At 43.0% G+C, this 22,435-nt stretch overlaps 1 protein-coding gene across 4 annotated transcripts in view; it reads left to right on the forward strand.

The window, feature by feature from the left end:
* NMNAT3 (nicotinamide nucleotide adenylyltransferase 3) overlaps nt 1-22,435 on the forward strand; it is a 66,309-nt gene that overhangs the window by 37,289 nt on the left and 6,585 nt on the right. For all 4 annotated transcript variants that reach the window (XM_019533084.1, XM_019533083.1, XM_019533086.1 and 1 more), the window contains 2 exons: nt 3,473-3,656; nt 12,853-12,962. In XM_019533084.1, coding sequence (XP_019388629.1) covers nt 3,473-3,656; nt 12,853-12,962 — 294 coding nt within the window. The remainder of the gene's footprint in view (nt 1-3,472; nt 3,657-12,852; nt 12,963-22,435) is intronic.

Below are 22,435 nucleotides of genomic sequence, written 5' to 3' on the forward strand. Positions count from 1 at the left end.
TTCCTGCCCTTTGGGCAGGGGGCTGGACTCGATGATCTCCCGAGGTCCCTTCCAGCCCTAATGTCTATGAAATCTATGAAATCTATGAATGGTAAGTTTGCAATTGAGGACCTTGGCACCTTTTCTTAATACTTTAATATTTCAGGGTAACATTCATCTTACTTATTGTTGCCTTCCAAAAACCCGTCACACAGCAGATCCCCCCCCCCCTCCAAAGCTACACAGCATCCTGGGTAATATTTAGGTAATGACAGAAATCTCCCACAGATTTTGTAGCCTGTAGTGGGGAAGCCAAGAAGTTGGTTTTGGGAGTATTGGCCAAAACTCATCTTTATTCCCATGCAGGACTCTTAGAAGAGCAGAAATAGAAGAACAGAATGAAGAATGAAGACATTGATAGAAGATAAAAGATTATAGAATACATTATAGAATACAAATATAATAAAAATATATTAGAATAGAATATAGATAGACTAGTATGGAAAGAATATTGAATAAATATAGATAGCATAGAGTGTAAAGAATAGACATCTGCTTATTTGCAGTTATTTATTAAACATTTATGTAAGTAAGGAAGCAATGGAGAGTTTTATATTTGTATACTGTATTTTCTTATTATGTTTTATATGGGGTGTTTTTTCTTTTTAAGGTAAATGCTTTTAATTTTTTTTATTATTTATTTTTCTTAAAGTTATTTATTTTTAAGACCTATTTCTTTTTTTAACTGTGTTTTATAATGAGGTTTTTTTCTTTTTAAGAAACATAATAATCATGTCATGGAAAAAAAAAATTAAAGTTGAAATAAAGGTTTCAATATATACAGTTTCTTCCAGATGTGTCATGTTTCCTTTCATAGGCGGATTGGTGTGGGTGGGAGTCCATGTGGTTTGGGAATGTGGGGGGGGCGGGGAGGGGGGAATGAACATGGCTCGGCATGGGGGTCCCTGTGGCCAGCTATAGTTTTGTGGGGAAGAAGAGGGAGAAGGGAATGCATTTTGGGAGAGGGGATTACTGGTTTGCCAGCGCCCCCTGCTGTAACTGAGTACCAAAAGAGATCAGCAGGGGGTGGATTGGTATGTGGCTCTCCCTGCTGTAATTTACTGTGAATTGTGCACTGAGCTTAATTTGATTTAAAGTTTGTCACCTGTAAACGTTGATGCATCATTTTTATTTTAATAAACTTATTTAATTTAATGAGAATTAAGCCCTGTCATGTATACAAGCACCCAGAGAGTGCATGAATCCTTTAGGGAAGGGGTGACTAACCTTAAGTAGCATGGGCAGCCTCTGTGTGTGGCACATGGCAGATCAGGGAAGAGAGAAGCGGCACAGTGGCAGATAGGGTAAAAAGAAAACAAAGCACAGGGAAGGAAGCAGCTTGGGCAGGGGAAGGGGATTGGAGTGGTAATGGCCTGCTTTAGAGGAAGCCAGCAATCCTACCTCTGGAATATGTTACTTTATAGTTATCTAAATGTTAGTTTAAGAAAAAAAGAATGAATAAAAAGCCAGTGTTACATACAAATATAAGGACAAACTTGCTGTAAAACGTCAGGCTGACCATAGGTGGCACCTAGAGGTGGATCTTAAAACTATAATATAAAGCTGAATTCTTGTTTGGATGAGGAGATGCTGAAAAGAAATAGGCTCTAGGTATTTTAGGAATAATTATTATCAGTAAATGGTATCTTACTGCACGTAGAATTTAAGGAGAATTGTCGATGCAAACAGGAGTGTCATGAATAGTTGACACATTAAATTGAGAATGGGACTGCAGTTAAGTTACAGGAGGTTTAGATTCTGAGAAAGATACACAATTTCAAATGGAAATTTAAAGGGGGGAGGAGGGTCTCAGAGTTTAATATAAGCTTGTAATCTAAACACATGAGTGTATGGTACAGTGGAAAGTCGGATGTATTCAAGTGTATGAACATTCATTTAACTGCATCGGGTACAAGCAACAGTGGTATAGCTAATAATGGCGATTCCTTTGTGTCAAGTAGCAGATGTCTTGTGTTTTAAAGACCACCTTATTACTTTCATTCCACTTCAGTTCTGCCTTAAAACGTGCTGGTATCACATTGCAACCTCTGAGCTAACCCAAATGCAAACCTAGTCCTGACTTGAAACTGGTTTGTGGGTTTAGCAAGCATATAGACTATGTCTGTGGAATAGAAATACCCTTTCAGGCCAAGAGATGGATTTAATTACCCTAACATACATCTCATCTTTCCCTATTCCTGAAATATTTTTCTGTTATGTAGAATACTTTGTTTGTAAGAGAAGCATTAGGCTGGGACTTTCAAAGGAGACAGGCAGGTGTATTCTATTGAAATTTTAATTGGATATAGGTATCTAAATTTCTGTGTCCTGAATTTCACCCTTAACATAAAGTGAAGATGCAAGCTGTCAAGTTACAATGTCCTGTTCAACTAGAGAGTAATGATGAAACCCTGAGATTCATTTTCTTTGCAAAATAAAGAACGTTTGCCAAAGTCGTCAAAGTAATTTCTTTATTATTTTAATTCCTTAAAAAGTTCAATTATAATTCATTCTGTTTTAGGTGGGAAATTTTATATCAGAGATATTGGAAAGTACCTGTGTTTAAGGTCAGAAATATCTCAACTTCATGATTCGTATTTGTTTGAAACAGCTTTATTCTGCACTCAGTTCCTGTTTGTTCAACGGAAGTAGATCTCATGTTGTTGCTGCCTTTTCCTGTTGTTTAATTGGATAAATGTTACAGCTTTCATAAGAAGATTTTTATCTAGGTTTATTTCCTGATTTGAATTTGGGACTGCAAAGTCTGACTACAAGAGCTTATTGCGTTAATGATTTCATCACATTATAGGAGTTGAAAAATATGGGCATATTGTCACATTTAATTAACATGATCAACCAGATGGAAAGTGAACTTCATGGCAGATAAGCTGAGCAAGGATGTTTTGCCCATGGTGTTTTAAGTCTTGTTTTAAAATGCCTTCATTATCTAACCCAGTTCTTGCACCTACAGATTTGCTTGGCTTGAGCTATTAAATAGAACAGAAGAAAACTGCTTCAGAAACATGGTGTAATTCTTGCATTAGCATGATGAGAAGGCTCGATAATGTTGTTAAATGGTATGCATCAGATGCTTAGAAATAAACAGTGGTCAATTAAAATATTCATCATCTTGGTTATCAAGAAGCCGTACTGGTACAGTTACTTGAACTAAAAATTCATTAACCTTATCTTCAGTGAGCTTTATCATCTACATTATAAATGATAAATGTTTCTATTTGCAGGAAGTTCTATACTCAGCCAGCTTTCTTTTTAATGTTGTCTAATGGATAAATACTTCAATAACAGAACTTTGAACAGCATAATCACTGAAGAAGAGGAACATTGCTTTTCAGTGTGTACATAAATTATGATTTCCTTTTTATTGTCATGAAAAAAGATATAAAATACTGATTTTCTTTATTGCCTTCCAAAGGAAGATACCACGTGATTGAAGGCATAATTTCTCCAGTCAGTGACAACTACAGAAAGAAAGGTCTAGCTTCTGCAAAGCACCGGATAGCAATGGCTCAGCTCGCAGTGGAGACATCAGACTGGCTTCGAGTGGATCCATGGGAAAGTGAGCAGGAGACATGGACAGAGACAGTAAAAGTGCTGAGGTAATTATGCAGGTTTTGTTTGTTTAATGGAGTTGCCAGAGGCTGCAGCAGCTCACTAGCAGCAGCACCTGTCGTACCTGAACTTGAACAGAAATAAGGCCAAGGAGCTGGTGAGCAGTTTGGTATAAGATAATGTATGAGTTGGATAGACCTTTCAGGCAGTCCTCGGTGAACTGAATCTTTTCTGCTGTGTCCCTTCCCATTCTTTTTGTTGATTAGGATCTTTTTTATCCCAGGAGTGATCTCAGGTCCTTAAAAAGATTTTTTTTTTTCATTTAGTATAGATTTGCTAGACAATCTCAACACAAACATGCTGCAGTAGCATTCCAGATGCATTTTACATTGCTATGCTGGGCTGGCCTAATGCTTGAGAGCAATATCAAGACTCATTTTATCTGAAGTAGAAGGGCTTTCCATCTTTGCTTTAGGAGTGTTTTCATCTTGGGCATAAATAAAGGAGTGTCTCCTCACTGCGTAGATTTACAAAGCACTGCTACTTGAATGCAGCCTCTCTAATGAAGAATCCTACTGTGCTCTTATTCCTGTGGAACCTTTTATGAAGCAGAGCAATCCAAACATTCCCACACATCTTAAAGTATCAAAAGTTGGAGGGCTTTGGCATGTATCTTCCTCCATATTTTATCTCATTGTATAGGCCTTGCTTTTGTTGCCTATTGCAGTTGTTCTGGTTTCTCTTTTTTTCTTTCATCCACCTCCAAGAGGTAGACACTCTCTCAGGTGCAGATTACCTTATAATTCTACTTCTCTGAAGATTGTTTTCTGGCAAGGTTTTCTCTCTCAGACACCTATCCATCTACCTGTCTCTCTCCTTGGTCTTTGAAAGGGCTCTATCTTGAAGTGGTGTTTTATACTTATTTTCATTGTTCTCTTTAAGCCATCAACTCTCTACTTTGTTTTTGTGATTGGCTGATATTTTCTTTTCATCTGGTCAAAGATTACTTGGAAGGTTCCAAGTGAAACAGATAAGGCATGTATGTGTTTGAGAAAAACGGAGAGGGAATTATATGAGCCCACCAGTACTGAAGTGATATGCCCTATGTGCTGATCTTGGGGAGTTGTGTGCGCTAAGAACAAGCAGCAAGAACTAACCAGAGTGACGTGTTGAGAGAAACAAAACTACCATTTAAATAAGTACAAGGAGCAATGGTCCCAAGTTGCAGCAAGAGCAGTTTAGGTTAGATACTACCCTCTCACTAGGAGGGTAATAAAGCATGGGAACAGGTTATCTAGAGATGTTGCAGAACTTCCATCCTGGGAGGTTTTTAAGACCTGGCTACACACAGCCTTGGCTGGAATAGTCTGTCTTTAAGGGGTGGTCCTGCTTTGAGAAAAGGGTTATACTAAATCACTTCCTGAGGCCCCTTCCAACCTTAATTTTCTATGATCCTATGGTTCCTTATGAAACTTGATAATAGTTCCATCACCTTGGCATATTGGAAATATCTCTAGACTGTTTATCTGCATTCAATTCAGTGGTGGCAGGAGGAAGAGAAGCCAACCTTAAATCTAGAAATGTATTTTTAAAGAGGACTTTTATAGTGCACAGAAGCAAGGAACACATTTGCTGCCACGGTCTCTTCGTTTTCACATGCAGAGATGTGGCCCAACACCCTTTATGCATATGGGCCTGATTAAAAAAAATGGAGATCCAAATTGAGGTTAACTGAAAGCTAGAATGCTTAACCTTTCATCATGTAGGTTCTGCATGACTCTGGCATGCACTTGTCTGCATGAAGTTAAGACTCCTTAGAGATTTATGTATCCCCTAACATCAAATACTAGGGCTTGCATAGTCATATAGCTGGAGCATTTATTCTGAATGGCCTGCCAAGCCTATACGTTAGTCCTACGTTTCCAAAATCAAACTAGTAATTTTATTTGCTTCAGTTCTGTGTTGCCTGACTTGAAAACACTATTGGAGGGTTTTTTGTTTTTTTTAATTTTTAGGTGAGTTCTCAGCCCTCAAATTAGGCAGTCAGAGATTGAGACGCCCAGAATCTTGTCATTCTTGAAAACTAAAATATTTAGGTTCTATGTGTAAGTTTGAGAAATTAAGTAATATTAGGCATTGGAAGTTTGATGAGCTTTGTGCTGGAAATGTCCTCTCTCCCACACACATCCTTACTAAGAAATACATTCTAGTGGATGCTGTCACAGCACAGTTTTGCCTTTTATTCTTTTATTGTTTGAGGGCAAAGAAATTGTGGAATGAATATGTTGACAGCCACATCTTCTTAGGTAGGATCAGTTTTAGCCTGTATTTGGATGGGAGTGCTCCAAGGAAAACTAATGCTAGGGCGTGAGAACTTTCTCCCTTTGACTGGAACCAGTAATTTAACCTGTTATACGTTTTTCAGACACATTATTGCTCCTAGGCATTGCCCAAAACCTCCTCTTGTTTCCAAGCCTTTAAAATAGGACAGACTTCAGAGCTATTATTTTACAAAGCAAACCTGTGGTATCCACAGATATTTTGGTTACAAAGAAACAAGTACAGATTTTTAATCCCTCCATTCTTTGGCTTAAACTTTCAACATCTGAGTTTCTGTTCTCCTGCATCCTTCCCCATATGCAGCAGAATAATAAATACAGTAAAAAAGCTAAAGGACTGGAAAATGCCTTGCACTTACCTCCTTCAGCCACGCCCTGAAGGGAGCTCTCTGCCCTATCTTCACAAAACTGTTATTTTATCTTGCTCCCATTCCAATATGGGGAATTACATTGTTGGTCCCACAGTGTCAGCTGAGTGAGGTATTATTCAAATCTAGTGCCAAACTAGATTGTTATTCCTTAAACAACTGCCTTGTTCCTCCAGAGAAACAGCTGGATTTGGTGAAGGGATTATAAAGGATTTCGTTTTGCAAACTTTCTGTATGCAGTTTTCACTGAAGTCCATGCTGTTCATTAGATTGGGCCTTTAGTTTTTAAGGCACATTGCGATCTTTCAGGATAAAAGGCACTGTATAAATGTAGAGGATGCATGTATGTATTGTCTCCATATGCTGCAAACAACTCTGTGCATTTCTGCCAGGACAGTGCCCCTCCAAGCTACCTCTAGGTGGAATTATGGAGAAACTTCACCAGTTATTCAGGTGGAGACATCACTTCTTCAAGGCAAAATGGGCTCATTTTGGTTTCCTTTTACCCATCTCAAAGTTTATAGAACGTTAATAAGTAAACATTTATTGTGCCAGTATCTCAAACTTTATAAGTAAATATTTGTTAAATGCTAAAATGTAAGCCTGTTAATAAAATGAAAAAGCAAAAAAGGCATAAAATCAAGAATGACAGTAGCACACTTCATCTCAAAGCAGTCACTTAGCTTTCTCCTCCTTAGCTGAACTGAGCAACAATAATTGATGACAACTTTATGTTAAATCCTGTCCTTTGCACATGGAGGTGGTGTTTCAAGGAATGTTATGTCTAAATATTTTACTAATATTTTAAATACCAGAGTCTTTTTTTAATTAAGACATAGTGAGCACCTATACATGTGCCTGACTCCTGCTCTGATGTGTTCTAATTAGATCTAATAAGCATGCTTCAGCAGCCTTGGCATCACATGTGTTCAGCAGCCCCCACCACCATTTGAAGCATGGGACACTAAATACATGAGATGCTGAGGGTGCTTTAATTAGAGCAGCTCTTGGGAGCCACTTTAATTAAAGTGCTGTTCCCCCACCCCAGAGCACATATAAACATGCCCAGTAATAATAAAGCTGCATCGGTTTACATCTGACCTGTACTATTATCCTGTTGCATTTTGTATTATTATCCTTATCACTAAATGAAAAACTGCTTGCTTTCCTTATTGAAAATCTTTCTAGAGCTCCAGAAGCAAACTGAAAGGTATTCTAATATAATGAAGGTATAGGTCAAAAAAAGGCACAGCATTATTGTACTGTGATGTTTCTTCTCATCAACATTTTGAACTACATATTTTACTATGCTGGTGTACTGTGTGGTATAAAGGAGCCCATAAAAGGCTCTTGATATCATATCATTTTTTTTCTTAACCTGATTAAATAGTCATTTTTCATCAGAAGCTGTAGATACTGCATAAGTTTCCCAATAGATGTGGCATGCCTGAATTTTAAGGAGAGATCCTTGTGGCAATATTGTTAGTTGTCAGTTACAGATAGATCTGATCATATTTAGTTTTTAAATTTGGCAAAGGTTACAGACCTTTTGGTGAAATCTTTTTTCTCTCCCCCTAATTAAAAGTAGTAGGAAATGAAAATTTAAATGTAATATATTTAATTAATGTTTATTTTTATTTCTCTAATTTGCATATGCTGATGTTTGGCAAGTAATTTAGACTTCCCTGAGTTTTTTTGGGCTGTGTCCCTGAAACTTTTGCATAGGGATTTAGAAGTTCAAAAAGGTAAATTCTTGATCATATTCTTTCTTTATTATGGATTTGTTTTGATGAAATAGCCCCCTGACTTCTGTGCTGCACAAAGGCTTCAGCAGCTTTACGTTGCTTGGTATAATTAAAAAGAGTAATAAAACTTATTTCCCTCTCTGAGCTACTAAATTCTGTGCGCTTTGTTAGATGTGGATCCAAGTAAAGGCATTTTCTGTGAATTGCTACCTACTTTTAGTTGTGAAATAAATTCTGAGGAAAGTAGCATTCATTGCAATACATAAAAAAAATAAGATTTATTCTCTGTGAGTTTAGGATTCTGCACAGACGTGCCATAGGTTCCTTTACACAATGACTGCATCCACACATGCAGGGACATTGGCTTGTAGCAGCACAAATAGTAGCAACACAAGTTTTTGTCAGTAATTTGTGCATAAGCGTGTATGCCTAAATGTACACTTAACTGCAGGACAAACTGTGCTACTTTGGGCAAACCACCCTTGCCCAGCTCCTCCCAGCTCTTCAGCAAGGGAGAGCTGGAGGCTGGGGCTAGCACCTTTGCTAGCCCCAGCAGTATCAACTGGTGGCCTGGTGAGCAGCTCACGGCTACTTTCCGTCGGAGCTTCTCAAGCCCAATGCGTTGGTGTTTGGGGATTCTAGGCCATTGTGCCAGCTGGACTGCTGCAGCAGCACTGACCTAGAGTGGCCCCTGTACTCTGTACCAGCTACAACAATCGATCCCCTCAGCACCATAGTTGCATCCAGCCATGCATGTATCACGGTGCATCCAGTGACAGTGGCAGTAGAGGTGGCCAGCCAGGAACATTGTTGTAGATGAGGACCACCCCCTATGATGGCAGTACACAGGAGCCAGGGCGCATGAGGCCATCATCACCCATCTGCAGGCCTGTTACCTGGAATATGGCACCAGCCTTCATACCGCCTGTGCCAGACCACCAGCCCAAGGGCCTCCATCCCTGCACACGGCAAGGATTGTAGCAACATAGGCAGTGGGGTTATTGTGAAAACAAAAGCAACTTTATTCCCCCTTCCTCTCCCCAAAACTTCCCCAATGCCAAGAGTTCAGTATTCCAACAACACCCCACATGAGATTCTCCACAACCCTACCACCAGTCACCCAGCCCCCCCATGCACAAACACCTTCAAACCAGAAATAAATGAAAATTCTTTACGCAACCACCAGGGGGAAGAGAGAGGGTCCTTAGGGACAGGGGAAACACCAGGGAAACACCACAAGGAGGAGGGAATCAGGTTGGCAGCCTCTCAACCCTGCCTACCACCACCCTGCGTGCAAAGGCTATGCCAACTTGACCTCTGCAGAGGAGGGTGGGTGTTTCCCCTTAGGGGCAGCCAATACAGCTAGGCTTGGGACTATGAAGGCAGGAGTGGCACCCCTTGATGGCCATGGTGGGCCCATGGTCCCTGCTGGAATGCCAGCTGAGCCATCACCCAGGCAAAATGCTACCAGGCATGTCCCCAGGTCCCTGGGTAGACTCCTGTGACTGGGTCCCCCCCATCTGCCTCACCACAGTTGCTCATGCTGCCCAGAGTGGACACTTGTGCCTCCTGAAGTTCAGTGGTGCCTGCAGTTATGACCTAGGTGACCCTCACACAGAGGTCCTGGGGCTGGTAGCTCAGGCCCAGGCCTCAGTGGCCAGGCCTGTGGAGCAGTGGCATGGCTGCTTCAAGGAGCCCAGCTGGCTCTGGGTGCCTCTGCGGGTGCCAGGACAGCCCTGGATGCCCAGCAGGCTCAACAGCAGGCAGCTGTGAGCCCTGCTGCACTTCTGTTTGCTCTCAGTATGCCACATAACATACTGTAGCAGCAGGGGCACAAACAAAGCAATAGAGATACCTAGCCAGCAGCCAGAGCATCACACTGGAGGACCAGGCCTCTTCCCGGCATACACTTTTTACACATGCTCTGCACTGCGTTTTTTTCCGGCATTTTTTTATTTTTGGTACTGGGAAATCCCAGTAGCAAATGTTGACACTGCACTGCAAATTACCAGTGTGGTACACATTTTAATATTCAATGCTTACAGTTTGTGGTGCCATAAACCAACACATGCCTTCATGTGTGGATGTGGCCCACAAGTCAGGAGACAAGTATGATTTATTTGGATGATTAGTTAATTATATATGACTATTAGTCTGTGCTAGTGAACACACTGAACTACGTTCACCCCTTTTATGACTCAGTGTTGTCTGCAGTACAGGTCCACCACGATTTAATTTAGGACAATTAAATCAGCTTTACAGTGAAAGATGGAAGCCATAACATAAATTGTCCTGGTAATTACAGGAATCATATTTTCCTTTCTTGGAGGTTGAATACATAATAATCCTGTCTAGTTATCCAACCATATACCATAGTGTGTGTACATTTGTGTACATTTTTATTTACCTACTGTTAGGCATAAGAATCTTGAGAAATTATCAGATTATAATCTATGTTGTTTTCAAAATGAAAAACTCAGAATATTTAAATGTTCTGTACAGACACAGTATTTTGTAATACACAAGCCCTCAGGGGGCCTGGAAAGAAATCTTATTGTGGAAGCAAAACCCAAGAAGCACTATGTTATAGCTTTATACTGTGGATTGACACCTGCCTGACAAGCTATGTTGCCACACTTTATAGAAAACCAGATTGATTTTTAAGTGTAGTGTAAAATACCAACAGACGTTACTAGAAACGTACTTGTAAAATTTCCAGGGTTTTATTTTAAGCCACAAAATTCTGCATATTAACAATCAAAGTGAAAACAGTCCTCAGATCCTTATGCCATGTACAGAGGTTTCAGAGTTCACCAAGAATGTACATCTATATAATCAACAAACTATTTGAAGCTCTGCAAGTGGTTTACTTATTTTCTCTGAATATTTTCTCATTGGCGCACAGAGATCAGATTGTCAATGGTACTTGTTGCCACGTTCAAAACTATAATGCGGTAGCAGTACTTGTGCTAGAGGCAGGTCTAAAGCCAAGCTTAGGAGTAGAGAAAGAAATAAGGGTAAGGAGGCAAAAACTACAGATAGAGTGATAAAAGACTTTAAACAATTAAGGTAGTTCCCTACCTCCCACCAGAAAAGTTTTACCTGTGGCTTTATTAAAATGTTGTGAATGGCAAAAACTACTTTTGGCACATCAGACAATTGGGGAGGGAGAGAGTTAATTGAAAGCTAAGAGGCCAAAGGAAAGCTCTGTGACCTAGCTGTTCATGCCCTTATCTTCTCTATAATCATTGGGTGTGCTCCGAGATGCAGGGGGGGGGTGCATTAATTAGAAAGGCTCCCAGAGCCACTCTGATTAAAGTGCTTGTTTGACAAACTTTAGTTCAAGTGTCCCACCACCATTTTGAAGTGGGGGTGGGGATGCTGATACATGTGACTCTGCAAGCACTTAAATTAAAGCACCCTCCCTGCCCCCAAGTATGTGTATAGGTGCCCAATGATTACAGAGAAGATAAGGGTATGGACATCTGGGTCACAGAGCTTTCCTTTAGCTCCCTAGCTTTCAATTAACACGGTCCCTCTCCCTAATTGTCTGATGTGCTAAAAGTAATTTTTGCCATTCACAACATTTCGGTGTTCAGTGAGCTGTAGTTCAAGCACCCCTGCAGCCATTTTGAAGGGACACTGGATAGATGCGACGCGAAGGCTGCTAGAGTATGTTAAGTACCACACTCCAGCAGACTCAGTTAATTGAGCCTGCTCTGACGTGCTAATTAGCACATATTGGAGTAGAATTCTGGCACTTACATGGGTGCACTTAAGGCTTTCCCCATCCAACAGGGAAACAAAAGAGGTCTCTGTGTAGCATCAACAACTATGTTTTACTTGATGAATAATCTGCCTTCTCAGGCAACTGTCTAAGACACTATCCCTCTCGTTTGGTAACAGCACTGGGGATGTAGTGGAGAAGAGGATACTCACAGGCAAAGATATTAGGGAACAGAGGTCTACAGCTCTATAAAAGCAATTTTTGGTGCAAACTCACTGTGAATATGTAAGATATAAATCAGTGCATTTGGACTTGGATTACTACTACTAAGGATAATCCAGTTGCAGGGAGGCTGGCAGCAGGAAGCATGTAACCATGGAGGCCTGTTGCCAGGAACCATGGAGGGAGCCAAGGGAGGATATCTGGTGAAGCAGTGATGGAGATTGGAAGTTACTGGTGAATGCTGGCACCTATGACAGTCTATCTAGATACAGTAAAATCTGAAAAGTAGCAATGTCTGAAATATGAGAGAATTGTGTACTTGGAATTTATCTGGACTGTGGTCCCTTAAATAAAGGAAAGGCAAAAGCAGGCTTTTGGAGAGTAAACTTTGGAGACATCTCCTTTCCAAGACTGAGTATTTTAACAAACACATTATTGAAATGTCTGGGTCCTCTGAGAAGTTATGTTTAATCCAGAAGGTAAATGCAATGATTAAAGCATGAAATAGATTTTAATCCTGCTTTTAGTAAATCTCAAGTGATGCTTTAAAATATAGAGTGCTACTAGCACCAATACAACTAATAAAGAGGCTATTTCAAAGGTAATTTACAAATGATAAGCCAGTGCACAAAGTGTTTGTGACTTGGCAAGAGTGTTAACTATAACTGATACTAATCTTTTAGAGGGTAGAGCATGAATATGGTGAATTCTTAACATGGCTTATTAAATCCAAACTGCATAAAAGCAGATCATTTTCTCAAAGCCAAATGCACTAGGTAATCACTTTGTGTATCTCTAAAAGGATTACCTTACGGAGAAGCCTTTTTTTTTTTTTTAAACAGGTACCATTACAATGAATCCCTTGGGCCGCTTGATTTCAGGAAGGGACTCATGAGAAACAATAGCCCTGTACAAAGAGCTAGTGATGATTCCCTTTCTTCGCGGCACACAGGTTTGTTCATTTGTTCATTACTGTAAACAGTGCTCCTTGTTGGGTAGTGTAGACACTTTATCATTACCTAATTGGGATTGCAAGGTTGAACAGAGGAGCAATAATTTTGATGGGTAGAGTTATCCGCTAGAAAAACTAGTCATATTGCTAGTAGTACTGCAGCTGCAACTTGGATTGAAGTGACTGGCACTGAGATAAAATGTGATTCCCCTTTGGGCTGGCTTTATACATTCTTGGTTTGTAATTCCTGATTGGCCTTTATGAAATAAATGTTTTAAAGCTGTACTCACAGCATAAGTTACTTTCTTGTTAACTGTGCCAGGTAAGGATGAGAATACAAAGAATGGTTTAAAACAGTGAAGAATATAAAAATGACTTCTAGTTGTTCAGTGTTAATAGGCAAGAGAGGTTCAGAAAGTGGTACTCCTGTAATAGATTAAACATATGACCATTAATAGAGGATTAGTATTTTCCAACTGAGAGCGTAATAACGTTGACATTAAGAACAAAAGAATATTGTAGGCATATTGGAATATCCTATACTTGTAGATTTTCTATTTCATGATTATACTCCCTAATGGCATGGTTTGTTGGCATACTACCAAATTTGATAGGATTTTTTCCCCTTCCCAAAACATTGTAATCTGTCCTCCCTTGCATTAAATTTTCTCATAGTTGCATAGGAATTTTAATACTTCTCACTTCCAAAAGGTGGTGCCCTACAGGGTTGAGTTAAATTTTGTAGATTACACAGAAAAAAAGTCACGGTGTATCTGCGTCTTGAGCTATGTACTGAATTTGCATCCTTCTCAGCTTGTGTAGCATAGTTAAAAGAACTCATTATTCCTATTTTAAAACTGAATAAATATTTGGCTCTTTCAGATAACTTTTCATGCTTCCAAGAGTTCCCAGAGATGCATCGTCAGGGGAAGGGGTGCTTTATCTGACTTTAAATTTGAATCATTTTTACTTACGAAGATAGTAACGCCACATGGCAAGATTCACAACTTCCTGGTTATCACATCCATCCACTGACTATACTTCTCTTACCTAACCCATGGGGCTTTAATTTTCCATTGTGTAGGAACATCTTTTGGGAGCCATTTTCCATATTTGAAGTTATCTTGTTTCTAATCACCACTTCATAAAGTGTCTCATTTGTGACAAACTTCAACATGCCAGGCTCTCTCGTGCAGCCAAAGTCTTCTTGGTTCAGCACAGTAGGGCTGCTTTCTTAACACATCTACAAATGCAGTTCAGAGTTTTGGGGATTTCTCAAATCTATGCCAGTTGGCAACCCTCCCGAGGGAACCGTCTAATGGCTGAGGATAGTGAAAGCAAGGTCTTGTCTGGTTACTCATTTTCTCTGCCCCTTACACTAGGTTATGGCCAGGGATTTGGTATGGACTGTATACTTCCTGAGTAGATGTGGGCAGTTTCTGTGTGTTTTGTGCCATAAAAATGGTGCGAGGGGAATGGAACATAATGGGACCCTTGACCATTGCTACTACAACATCCAACATTTTTTAACAGATACCAGTGTAGAATAAAGAATTATGGCAATATCTCAGTAACCCTCAGAAAAGCACTATTGTGAAATGCTGACTTTTTAGGGCAAGCCATTATAAATGCAGAAGTAGTCCAGGTAGCAGAAAATCTGTTCAATTTGGACTTTTTTACCACCTTTCCAAAAAAACAAAACAAAACAAGGATCGGTAATCAGGATAGTTGGTAAAATATAATGTTAAGTATAACTCCTATATTTAATTTTATATAGTGAAAAAATAAAAAAGCAAATTCTATAAAATAATGTTTTTTCTGCAAAATGTATACAAAGTAAAACCTAGGTTTTCTGTACAGCTTTAGTTACCATAATTAAGTCCCTCGTTAGTCACTTCTTTACCTGATATGACTGGCTGCTGTTGTTTGCAATATTATAAGCACAGCCATTTAGATTTTAGGCCAAGTGGCTGCAATTTTATTAATTTTCTTCATTGGGCCCATCCTGGCAGTAGTGAAAAGAAGAAAAGCTTCCCTTTAGATGCTGCATTCCTCTTTTCAGTGTTCAAATCAGTGCATCACAGTCCCTCAGTTTACCAGCTAGCTAAAACTAGTGCTCTTTCAGAGCGTGTATTATTCTCAAAGCCTGTTCTACCTTGTGACCCATAGTAGCCTGGGAAAACCCCGATGGTGTTACAGTTCTTCCACACCCAAATCTAATCTCTTGGTCAGAGGTTTTTTTGATGTCAGAGTTTGATTATCGTGTACAGAGAAGTTGATATATATTCAGTGCAGAAATACTCTAGCAGCCCTAGCTTTCTCTAAATTGTTTGCTTTGAAATGACTTCCAAATTATTTACAGTATCTGATGTCACTTTTATACTCCCCTCAGTCGCTCTTGTGATGTTTTAATGGGGTTTTGCAATCCTGCTGCAGTCGCTGAATTTAGTTTTGCGTGTGGTATTTCTTTTCCTGTGGATAGGAGACACTTGTGCTTTGTTTCATTTGAAATTGAATTCTCTGTATTTCAAGTTTCTGTGTTGCCTTACATGAATATCTTTGTTGTCACTTTTCAAATGCTTTTACCTGGCTTAGTCTAGCAGCAGCCTCTCTTAATTAGACCTTCCTGGTTCCTAAATCTAGCTACCTTCTTTGTATTAATGGTTGTTTCTCCCTCTCCTTCCCAGAATGACATTGCAGAATATTGCAGTTCATTTCTGTCTACCATCATTGACTCAGACTCACCAATCAAACATTTACCAGTATTTTCCCAGTCTTGCTTTTGGTTTAGAGACATGGCGAGAAATAAAAACTATTGTACTCATCAAAAACTGGAGCAGTAGTGTGAAGATTTTGGCTTTAGATCCGTTATCAATTTTGGACACTGTAGGTCATTATTTAGCAGGGTGCCCTAGAAAAGTCCAGGGACATTTTTTTTCTTGATTGTCTTTAGGCAGAACAACTGTGTTGGTTTTAGTGGCAGGCTTTCTGTAAAACCTGTGATTTGTTAATAAATTTGGACTCTAGTCCAAGGTATGCTTCCTCTTTTTAAAAATGCCTTAGCTGTTTGGATTTTTCATTTCTCATGATGGATTATGTGTTGTCTGGAGCTTGAACTTGTAGCAGACTTGGTTGTTTAAAGCAATCTGTCAAAGTGCATTGGAAGTACATTCAAAGTAAGATAGCCATCTAAAGCTATAAAAGGTCCCCTGCTGTTATATTATATCTAATAAAGCCTGGGACACAGTAAAATTGCTGCCTTATTTTTCTTTTTAAGAAAAGTGATCAGCAGTTGTTTTAAAGAGAAAAATGTTGCTGCTTTAGAATGACTAGCACAATAGGATATCCATAAAATCTATTAAATATGCTATTAAAATGATATGCAACAGTTGCCCCTTTCTGACCTAAGCAGTTAAAGAAAATTTGGGATCCTGGCAGTTGGTTCAATTAGAAGCGCATGATAGAGCCAGGTGTTTTTCTTAAGTAGTCCTGTCTTTATAATGAATGTAAAAAGTCCTGTTTCCCTGAAAATTGGAGGATTCGCACAAGTGATTTTTTTTTTTGCTTGCAGGTCTGAGCCTGAGCCTAGGGATCAAAATTACACATAAACCAGTATAACTAGTCAGAAACCGGTTCAAATCTAATCCAACATGAGTTCAGTACACATAAACCACTTTCAAAATAGTTAAAACAGGTTTGAGATAAATCTGCATGGGTGTAGTATCAGACTTAACTGATTTAGGTTAAATTGGTTTACTGAACTTGTCCCAGATCCCCTCCAGATTCAAGTTAACTCACAGTCCCCTGGTATACCAGGATGCTTTGCATCTCCCCTGCAAACTCCACCTCACACGGTAACCAAGCTAGCCTTGGTCCAAGCTGTCTGCTTCAGCTGAACAGGAAGGTATGCTCTAGTGCCTCCTGGCTTCTGGCCTGGGCTACTCCAGGCATTCAGCTACATTTCCTGAACCAAAAGTGAATGTCTGTTCACTTGCTTATTGGTTCAATCTACACAGTTTAGACTAACCTGTGATGATTGAATTGATTCAGCCTTGACTGTCTCTTTAACTGACTGTACTTAGCCTGACAGCCACAACTGATTCTACAAAGCATGCTCTAGGTTTTTTCCTCAGGCTTGCTGTTTTCTGTTTCTTTTGTTTGCATCTTTGTAGGGTTTCTCACTGCTTTGCCTTCGCATACAGAGATACAGTGCTTTAAATCCAGCAATTCCACTGTCCTTCAGTTTCAGGTTACAGCAGGACTTCCCCTTGAGCCACATGGCTAGCTACTACTCCAATTATGCATGCTGCTTTGAGCTTGGTGGAGGTCCCTATTGCTCCATAAAGGAGTTCAATTGATTTTCACATTTATCCTGAATGACAAAGTTGCAATACCATGAGGGTCAAGGATGTTTAACCCAACTCATAAAAACTTCCCCTGCCTTCATGCCATCCATCATCCTGACAGAATCTGAAATGGTGACACCCTAAAAAAACCCTATGAGACAGAAAAGCAAGCATTTAACACATTACAAATGATGCATTCCTAATTGTTTACATAGTGCCTGTTAGAGTATTTGCCTATCAGCTACCAGGTTTCCTCTGAGGAAGGCCTGTCTCTGAAATCTGTTGTGTGAAGTGGACCCTGCCTATTTGGATCTATTAGGGAAATAATTCATTTTAACCTTAGCTTCTGCAGCCTATTCTAAGTTTTTGGGAACAGCCCAAATAAAATTCTGTCCACTGACACCTGTTCTGAGGCCCCTTATGGATACTGTTATGAAAGACCTGGTCAGAAACGTAGGAATTTAAAAATTACGTTTATAAATGGCAGGAGTTTGTCCTTCTTGCAGCCTGGTTTTGATTAGCTGGAGCACATTGAGACGTGGGTCCAAGTCCTAAAGAAACAGGCAGCAGTACTGCCAAGCAGTCTCCTTTTGAGTGCTTGTGGGGAGGGAGGGAGAGGGGCAGATGTGACTGTGGGATCCAGCATGAGAACCAATCATGCCTTATTTCCAGTGCAGGGGGAGCCTAGGATCGTGATCCCAGGCTCTTCCTGCACTGGCATGTAGCAGACTCCCATGGCTGCGAATCCCGCAACTGAAGATGCTCACAGCTAGGAGTGCACCAATAGCTGATTTTTAAGGAGGCTTATCAGCCAGTACTGATCTGATTAATGATATGCAGCCCAGCAGCTTGGAGAGCAGTGTCCAGCTGATAAGTCTGTTGTGGTGGAAGGGGAGGAAAGAGGCATGGGGGCAGGGTCAGATAGAGTCCCCTGCGGTGAAGGAGGGAGTTAGGTTGGGGTAGGCACTGCCCAGCTGGGGAGGGCCAGGGTGCCCGACAGAGCCGCGACTCATTCAGGGGGCATCTCCCGCTGCTGCGCACGCACCAGGAAGGCATGGGGGGCGTGTACCTGCCGGTCTGCGTGGGGATCTGCAGGCAGGGACTCAGGCAGGCTGTGCTTGGGGCAGGCAGAGGTGGCACTGGGAGGGGGACTCCAGGGGTGAGGGGGGCTGCAACCACCCCAAATTCATCGTAGCCTCAAGCACAGCCTGGACCAGCCCTTGCCAGGAAGAGCCCAGCACAGCCTGCCTCACCCCACATAGATCCAGGGGCACACACCCACATCTTCCCATGGTGTGCACATTGGCAGGAGCCACGCTTCCCTCTCTGCACCCCCCCAAATGGTCCACGGCTCTGTCCCATGCCCTGCCCTGTCCCAGTTGTGCATCCCATGCCCTGCCTCACCACAGGGGCCTTGGTCTGCACCCCCCATGCCCCTTCCCTCCCCACACCCCTTCTCCCATAACAGACTTACCAGCTGGATGCAGCTCTCCAAGATGCCGAGCTGTGCTCCTCTCCATCTATGTGTTGCGTTGTAGTTGCGTGCATGGACGAAGCATTCATCAGCCACATAATCGGCCACATCAGGCAAAAAAAGCTGCCCCCAATTTCTGATCCAGTCTATTTTCTTTATATCAGTGCCAATCTGATATTGGACCGACGTATTGGTGCCCCATCATCTGCAGGACTCACTGCCACAGCAGCGTGTGACGCACCCCAGGAGCTGAGAACCCAGTCAGCTGATGGGGTTCCCAGCCACACCGGATCATCTGGCTGCACGTTCAGTTAATGGCGTGATAAGAACAAGTCACAATGTTATTCTCACATTTATGTGGAATAACTTTGTAGCTTATTCCTTGTTTTACTACATAATTAATTGATTGAATGTACATCTGGGTCATGTCTGGTTTATCTGGTTTATCACGTCTTAAGTGTAACATGTAGATGGGGCCTCAGAGAACTGAAGTTGTAGGTCTCTCAGATTCAGCAACAAAATCAGTGAATACTTTTGATCTTAATGTCTGTTTCTACTAACCAAAGTATATACATAGCACAGTTTTTCAAGCAGCAGACTACAAAAGTCCTAGTCACTGACACACCAGTCTACCACATCATCATTGGACTGAGTCCCGGCTCTGGCATTAGAGTCCTGGCTCTGGTGCAAGACCCACAGGTGTAAGCCCACTGAGCTCCCATGAGCCCAGGGACCCCAGCAGCGACCCCAGGACCCCCAACAAGCCCTAGCCTGCCAGCAGGTAAGCAGAAGTCCGTGGAGGGAGGGAACTAGTCAGCTGAGAGCAGGCTAAGTGGGCCAAAGAGGGTCACACCCCCACCTGGCTCCTACTTGGCCCAGCCCCCCAGGGAGCTGTGCAGCCCTCCTGCAGGCACGTGTGCCAGGTTAGGGGGGAGTTACTCACCTGTTCCTTCCCTCGGTGGAGGGACCCCCCCTTAGCCCCCCAAAAAGCACTGGGGCATCGGCCGGCCCTTCTGCACACGCACGCAGTTTAAAAAGGGCCTGGCAATGGCGTAAGCCTCATTAAAGTCCCAGCTCTGGTGCAAGACGCATGGGTGTAAGCCCACTGCAACCCTGTGAGCCCAGGGACCCCAGCAGCGACCGCAGGACCCCCAATGAGCCCTGGCCTCCCAGTAGGTAAGCAGGGGCCCGTGGAGGGAGGGACCTAGTCAGCTGGGAGTGGGCTAAGTGGGCCAAGGAGTGTCACCCCCACCCCCGGCTCCTACTTTGCCCAGTCCCCCAGGGAGCCACGTGACCGGAGCCTCGTGAACAGGCCACACAAACAGGCATGCTCCTGGGCCCAGCACGTGAGTTAGCACAGGAGTTTGTGCAAGAGGGTCCGAGGCCCCCAGAGTAAGGAGAGCCCTCCAGAGTAAGCAGTCCCTGCTGTAGCCATCCTACCAGCAGCATGACATGGATGGGCACACGCTGCACCCCAAGGGTCCCCTCGGGGTCTGTGGTCCCCCACCAGGCACCTCAGAGATGGCCACCCAGATGGAGCCCATGGTTCCGAGCTCCACGCAGATGGAGCCTCTGCTCTCAGCTGCAGGGGCTGCCTGTCCCTTTTTCAGGCTCTGGGGCCCGGGAGCATGGCTACCCGCCCTTGTGAGGTCTGCTCCCTTTTGGGGTCTCTGGCGTGCCAGATGGAGGAGCTCCAGCCCACAGTCCAGAGACTGCGTGCCATCAGGGACTGTGAGTAGGAGATCGACTCCTACTGCCACGCCCTTCTCTCCCGGGAGGCAGAGGGTAGACCACGGTCTTTCTCCAGGACAAGGGAGGACTCGGGGACCTCCTTTACTGTCCAGCCCAGGGCTTGGACCAAGGTGGCGAGGGGCCCCAAGGCCCACCACACCAAGGTCCCTGCCCCACTGGAGCTTTGCAACAGGTACAAACCTCTTGCAGCCCCAGCAGAGCCTGCTGAGTTGCCAGCTTTCACAGGCAACACAGATGACACTGTAGCTACTGTCCCCGCTCTCCCTAAGACCAAACACAAAGTGTTTGTCGTGGGAGACTCCATCCTGAGGGGGTAATCTGCCACCCCAACCCCTTAGCCCGGGAAGTTTGCTGCTTCCCAGGAGCCCGCATCTGAGACAGTGTGGAGAAGATCCCAAAGCTCCTCCAGCCCACTGACCACTATCCCATGCTCCTCATCCATGTGGGCACCAATGACATGGCTCAGAGTGCTCCCCGCCTGGTCATGAGGCACTACAGGGATTTGGGTGCGGGGCTAAAGGGTCAGGGGCCACAGGTGGTGTTTTCTTTGATTCTCCCAGTCTCAGGCTATGGGCTGAGGAGGGAGAGGAGGATCCACGCAGTGAACCAAAGACTGCAGCACTGGTGTCATCAGGAAAACTTTGGCTTCCATGACCACATTCCGCTCTTTGGAGAGAGAGGCAGCGAACTGCTGGGAAGAGACGGCCTCCACCTCTCTTCTGCTGGGGAGGAGGCTCTTCTCAGCCAGACTGGCTGACCTGCTCCACCAGGCTTTAAACTAAGCCCGCTGGGGGGATGGGGGGACTACTGCCACTGCTGGCCCACTGAGCGGCCCCTGCAAAGCCAGCAGGTTAAGGCACTTAAGTGATCCCACCCCCACCCTGGAACAAAATGTAGGTAGGGCAAGGGCCCCCCAAGGGGACATTTGCTTGCCTATACACCAATACCAGGAGCCTGGGGAATAAACAGGAGGAACTTGTTCTCCTGCTAAATGCAAATAATATGATGTCATTAGGATAACGGAGACCTGGTAGGACTCCACCCATGACTGGACCACAGGTATAGATGGATATACAGAAGGGATCGAGTGGACAAAAGTGGCGGGGGCGTAGCTGTCTATGTCAAGAAAAGCTATGGGTCCCTCTGGGTTAAAATCCATGGGGAACACAATACAGGGGATACTATGGTGGGGGTCTGCTACAGACCCCCTACCCAGAGTCATAACCTTGATGAGGAGTTCACCAGAGAATTGGCTGAGGCTGCACGATTCCAGTGTATGGTTGTCATGGGAGACTTTAACTACTCAGACATCTCGTGGGAGGAGTGCTCAGCCAAATCCGAGCGGTCACAAAGCTTTCTCTCGTGTGGATGACCTCTATCTGACTCAAGAAGTCTTTGGGCTGACAAGAGGTAAAGTGCTGCTTGACCTCATACTGACAACCAGGGATGACCTAATCAGCAACCTAACGATTGAAGGGAAGCTGGGTGACAGTGACCATGAGTTGATCACCTTCACCATCTGCCGCAAAGCTGGCAAGTCAGTCAGTAATACAGAAGTCCTCGACTTCAGGAAAGCTGACTTTGACACGCTAAGGAGGCTTGTCAGAGGTACCCTAAAAGGTCACAACCCAATGGAGAAGAGAGTTCAGGACAAGTGGTTGCTCCTCAAGGGAGCATCCTGGATGCGCAAGCAAAGTCCATCCCGTCTTGAAGGAAAGGCAGCAAAAGGGCACAGCAGCCCCCTTGGCTTTTCAGGGAACTGGTGGACTTCCCACATCTTAAAAGCAAGACCTACAAAGGATGGAGGACTGGCACTGCCACCAAGGAGGAATACTCTGCTCTGGTCCAGACCTGCAGAGAGCAAATCAGGAAAGCCAAGGCTGTGATGGAACTCCAGCTAG

The sequence above is a fragment of the Crocodylus porosus genome, unplaced genomic scaffold, assembly GCF_001723895.1.
Source record: "Crocodylus porosus isolate Cpor-Errol unplaced genomic scaffold, CroPor_comp1, whole genome shotgun sequence".
Lineage (NCBI taxonomy): Eukaryota > Metazoa > Chordata > Crocodylia > Crocodylidae > Crocodylus > Crocodylus porosus.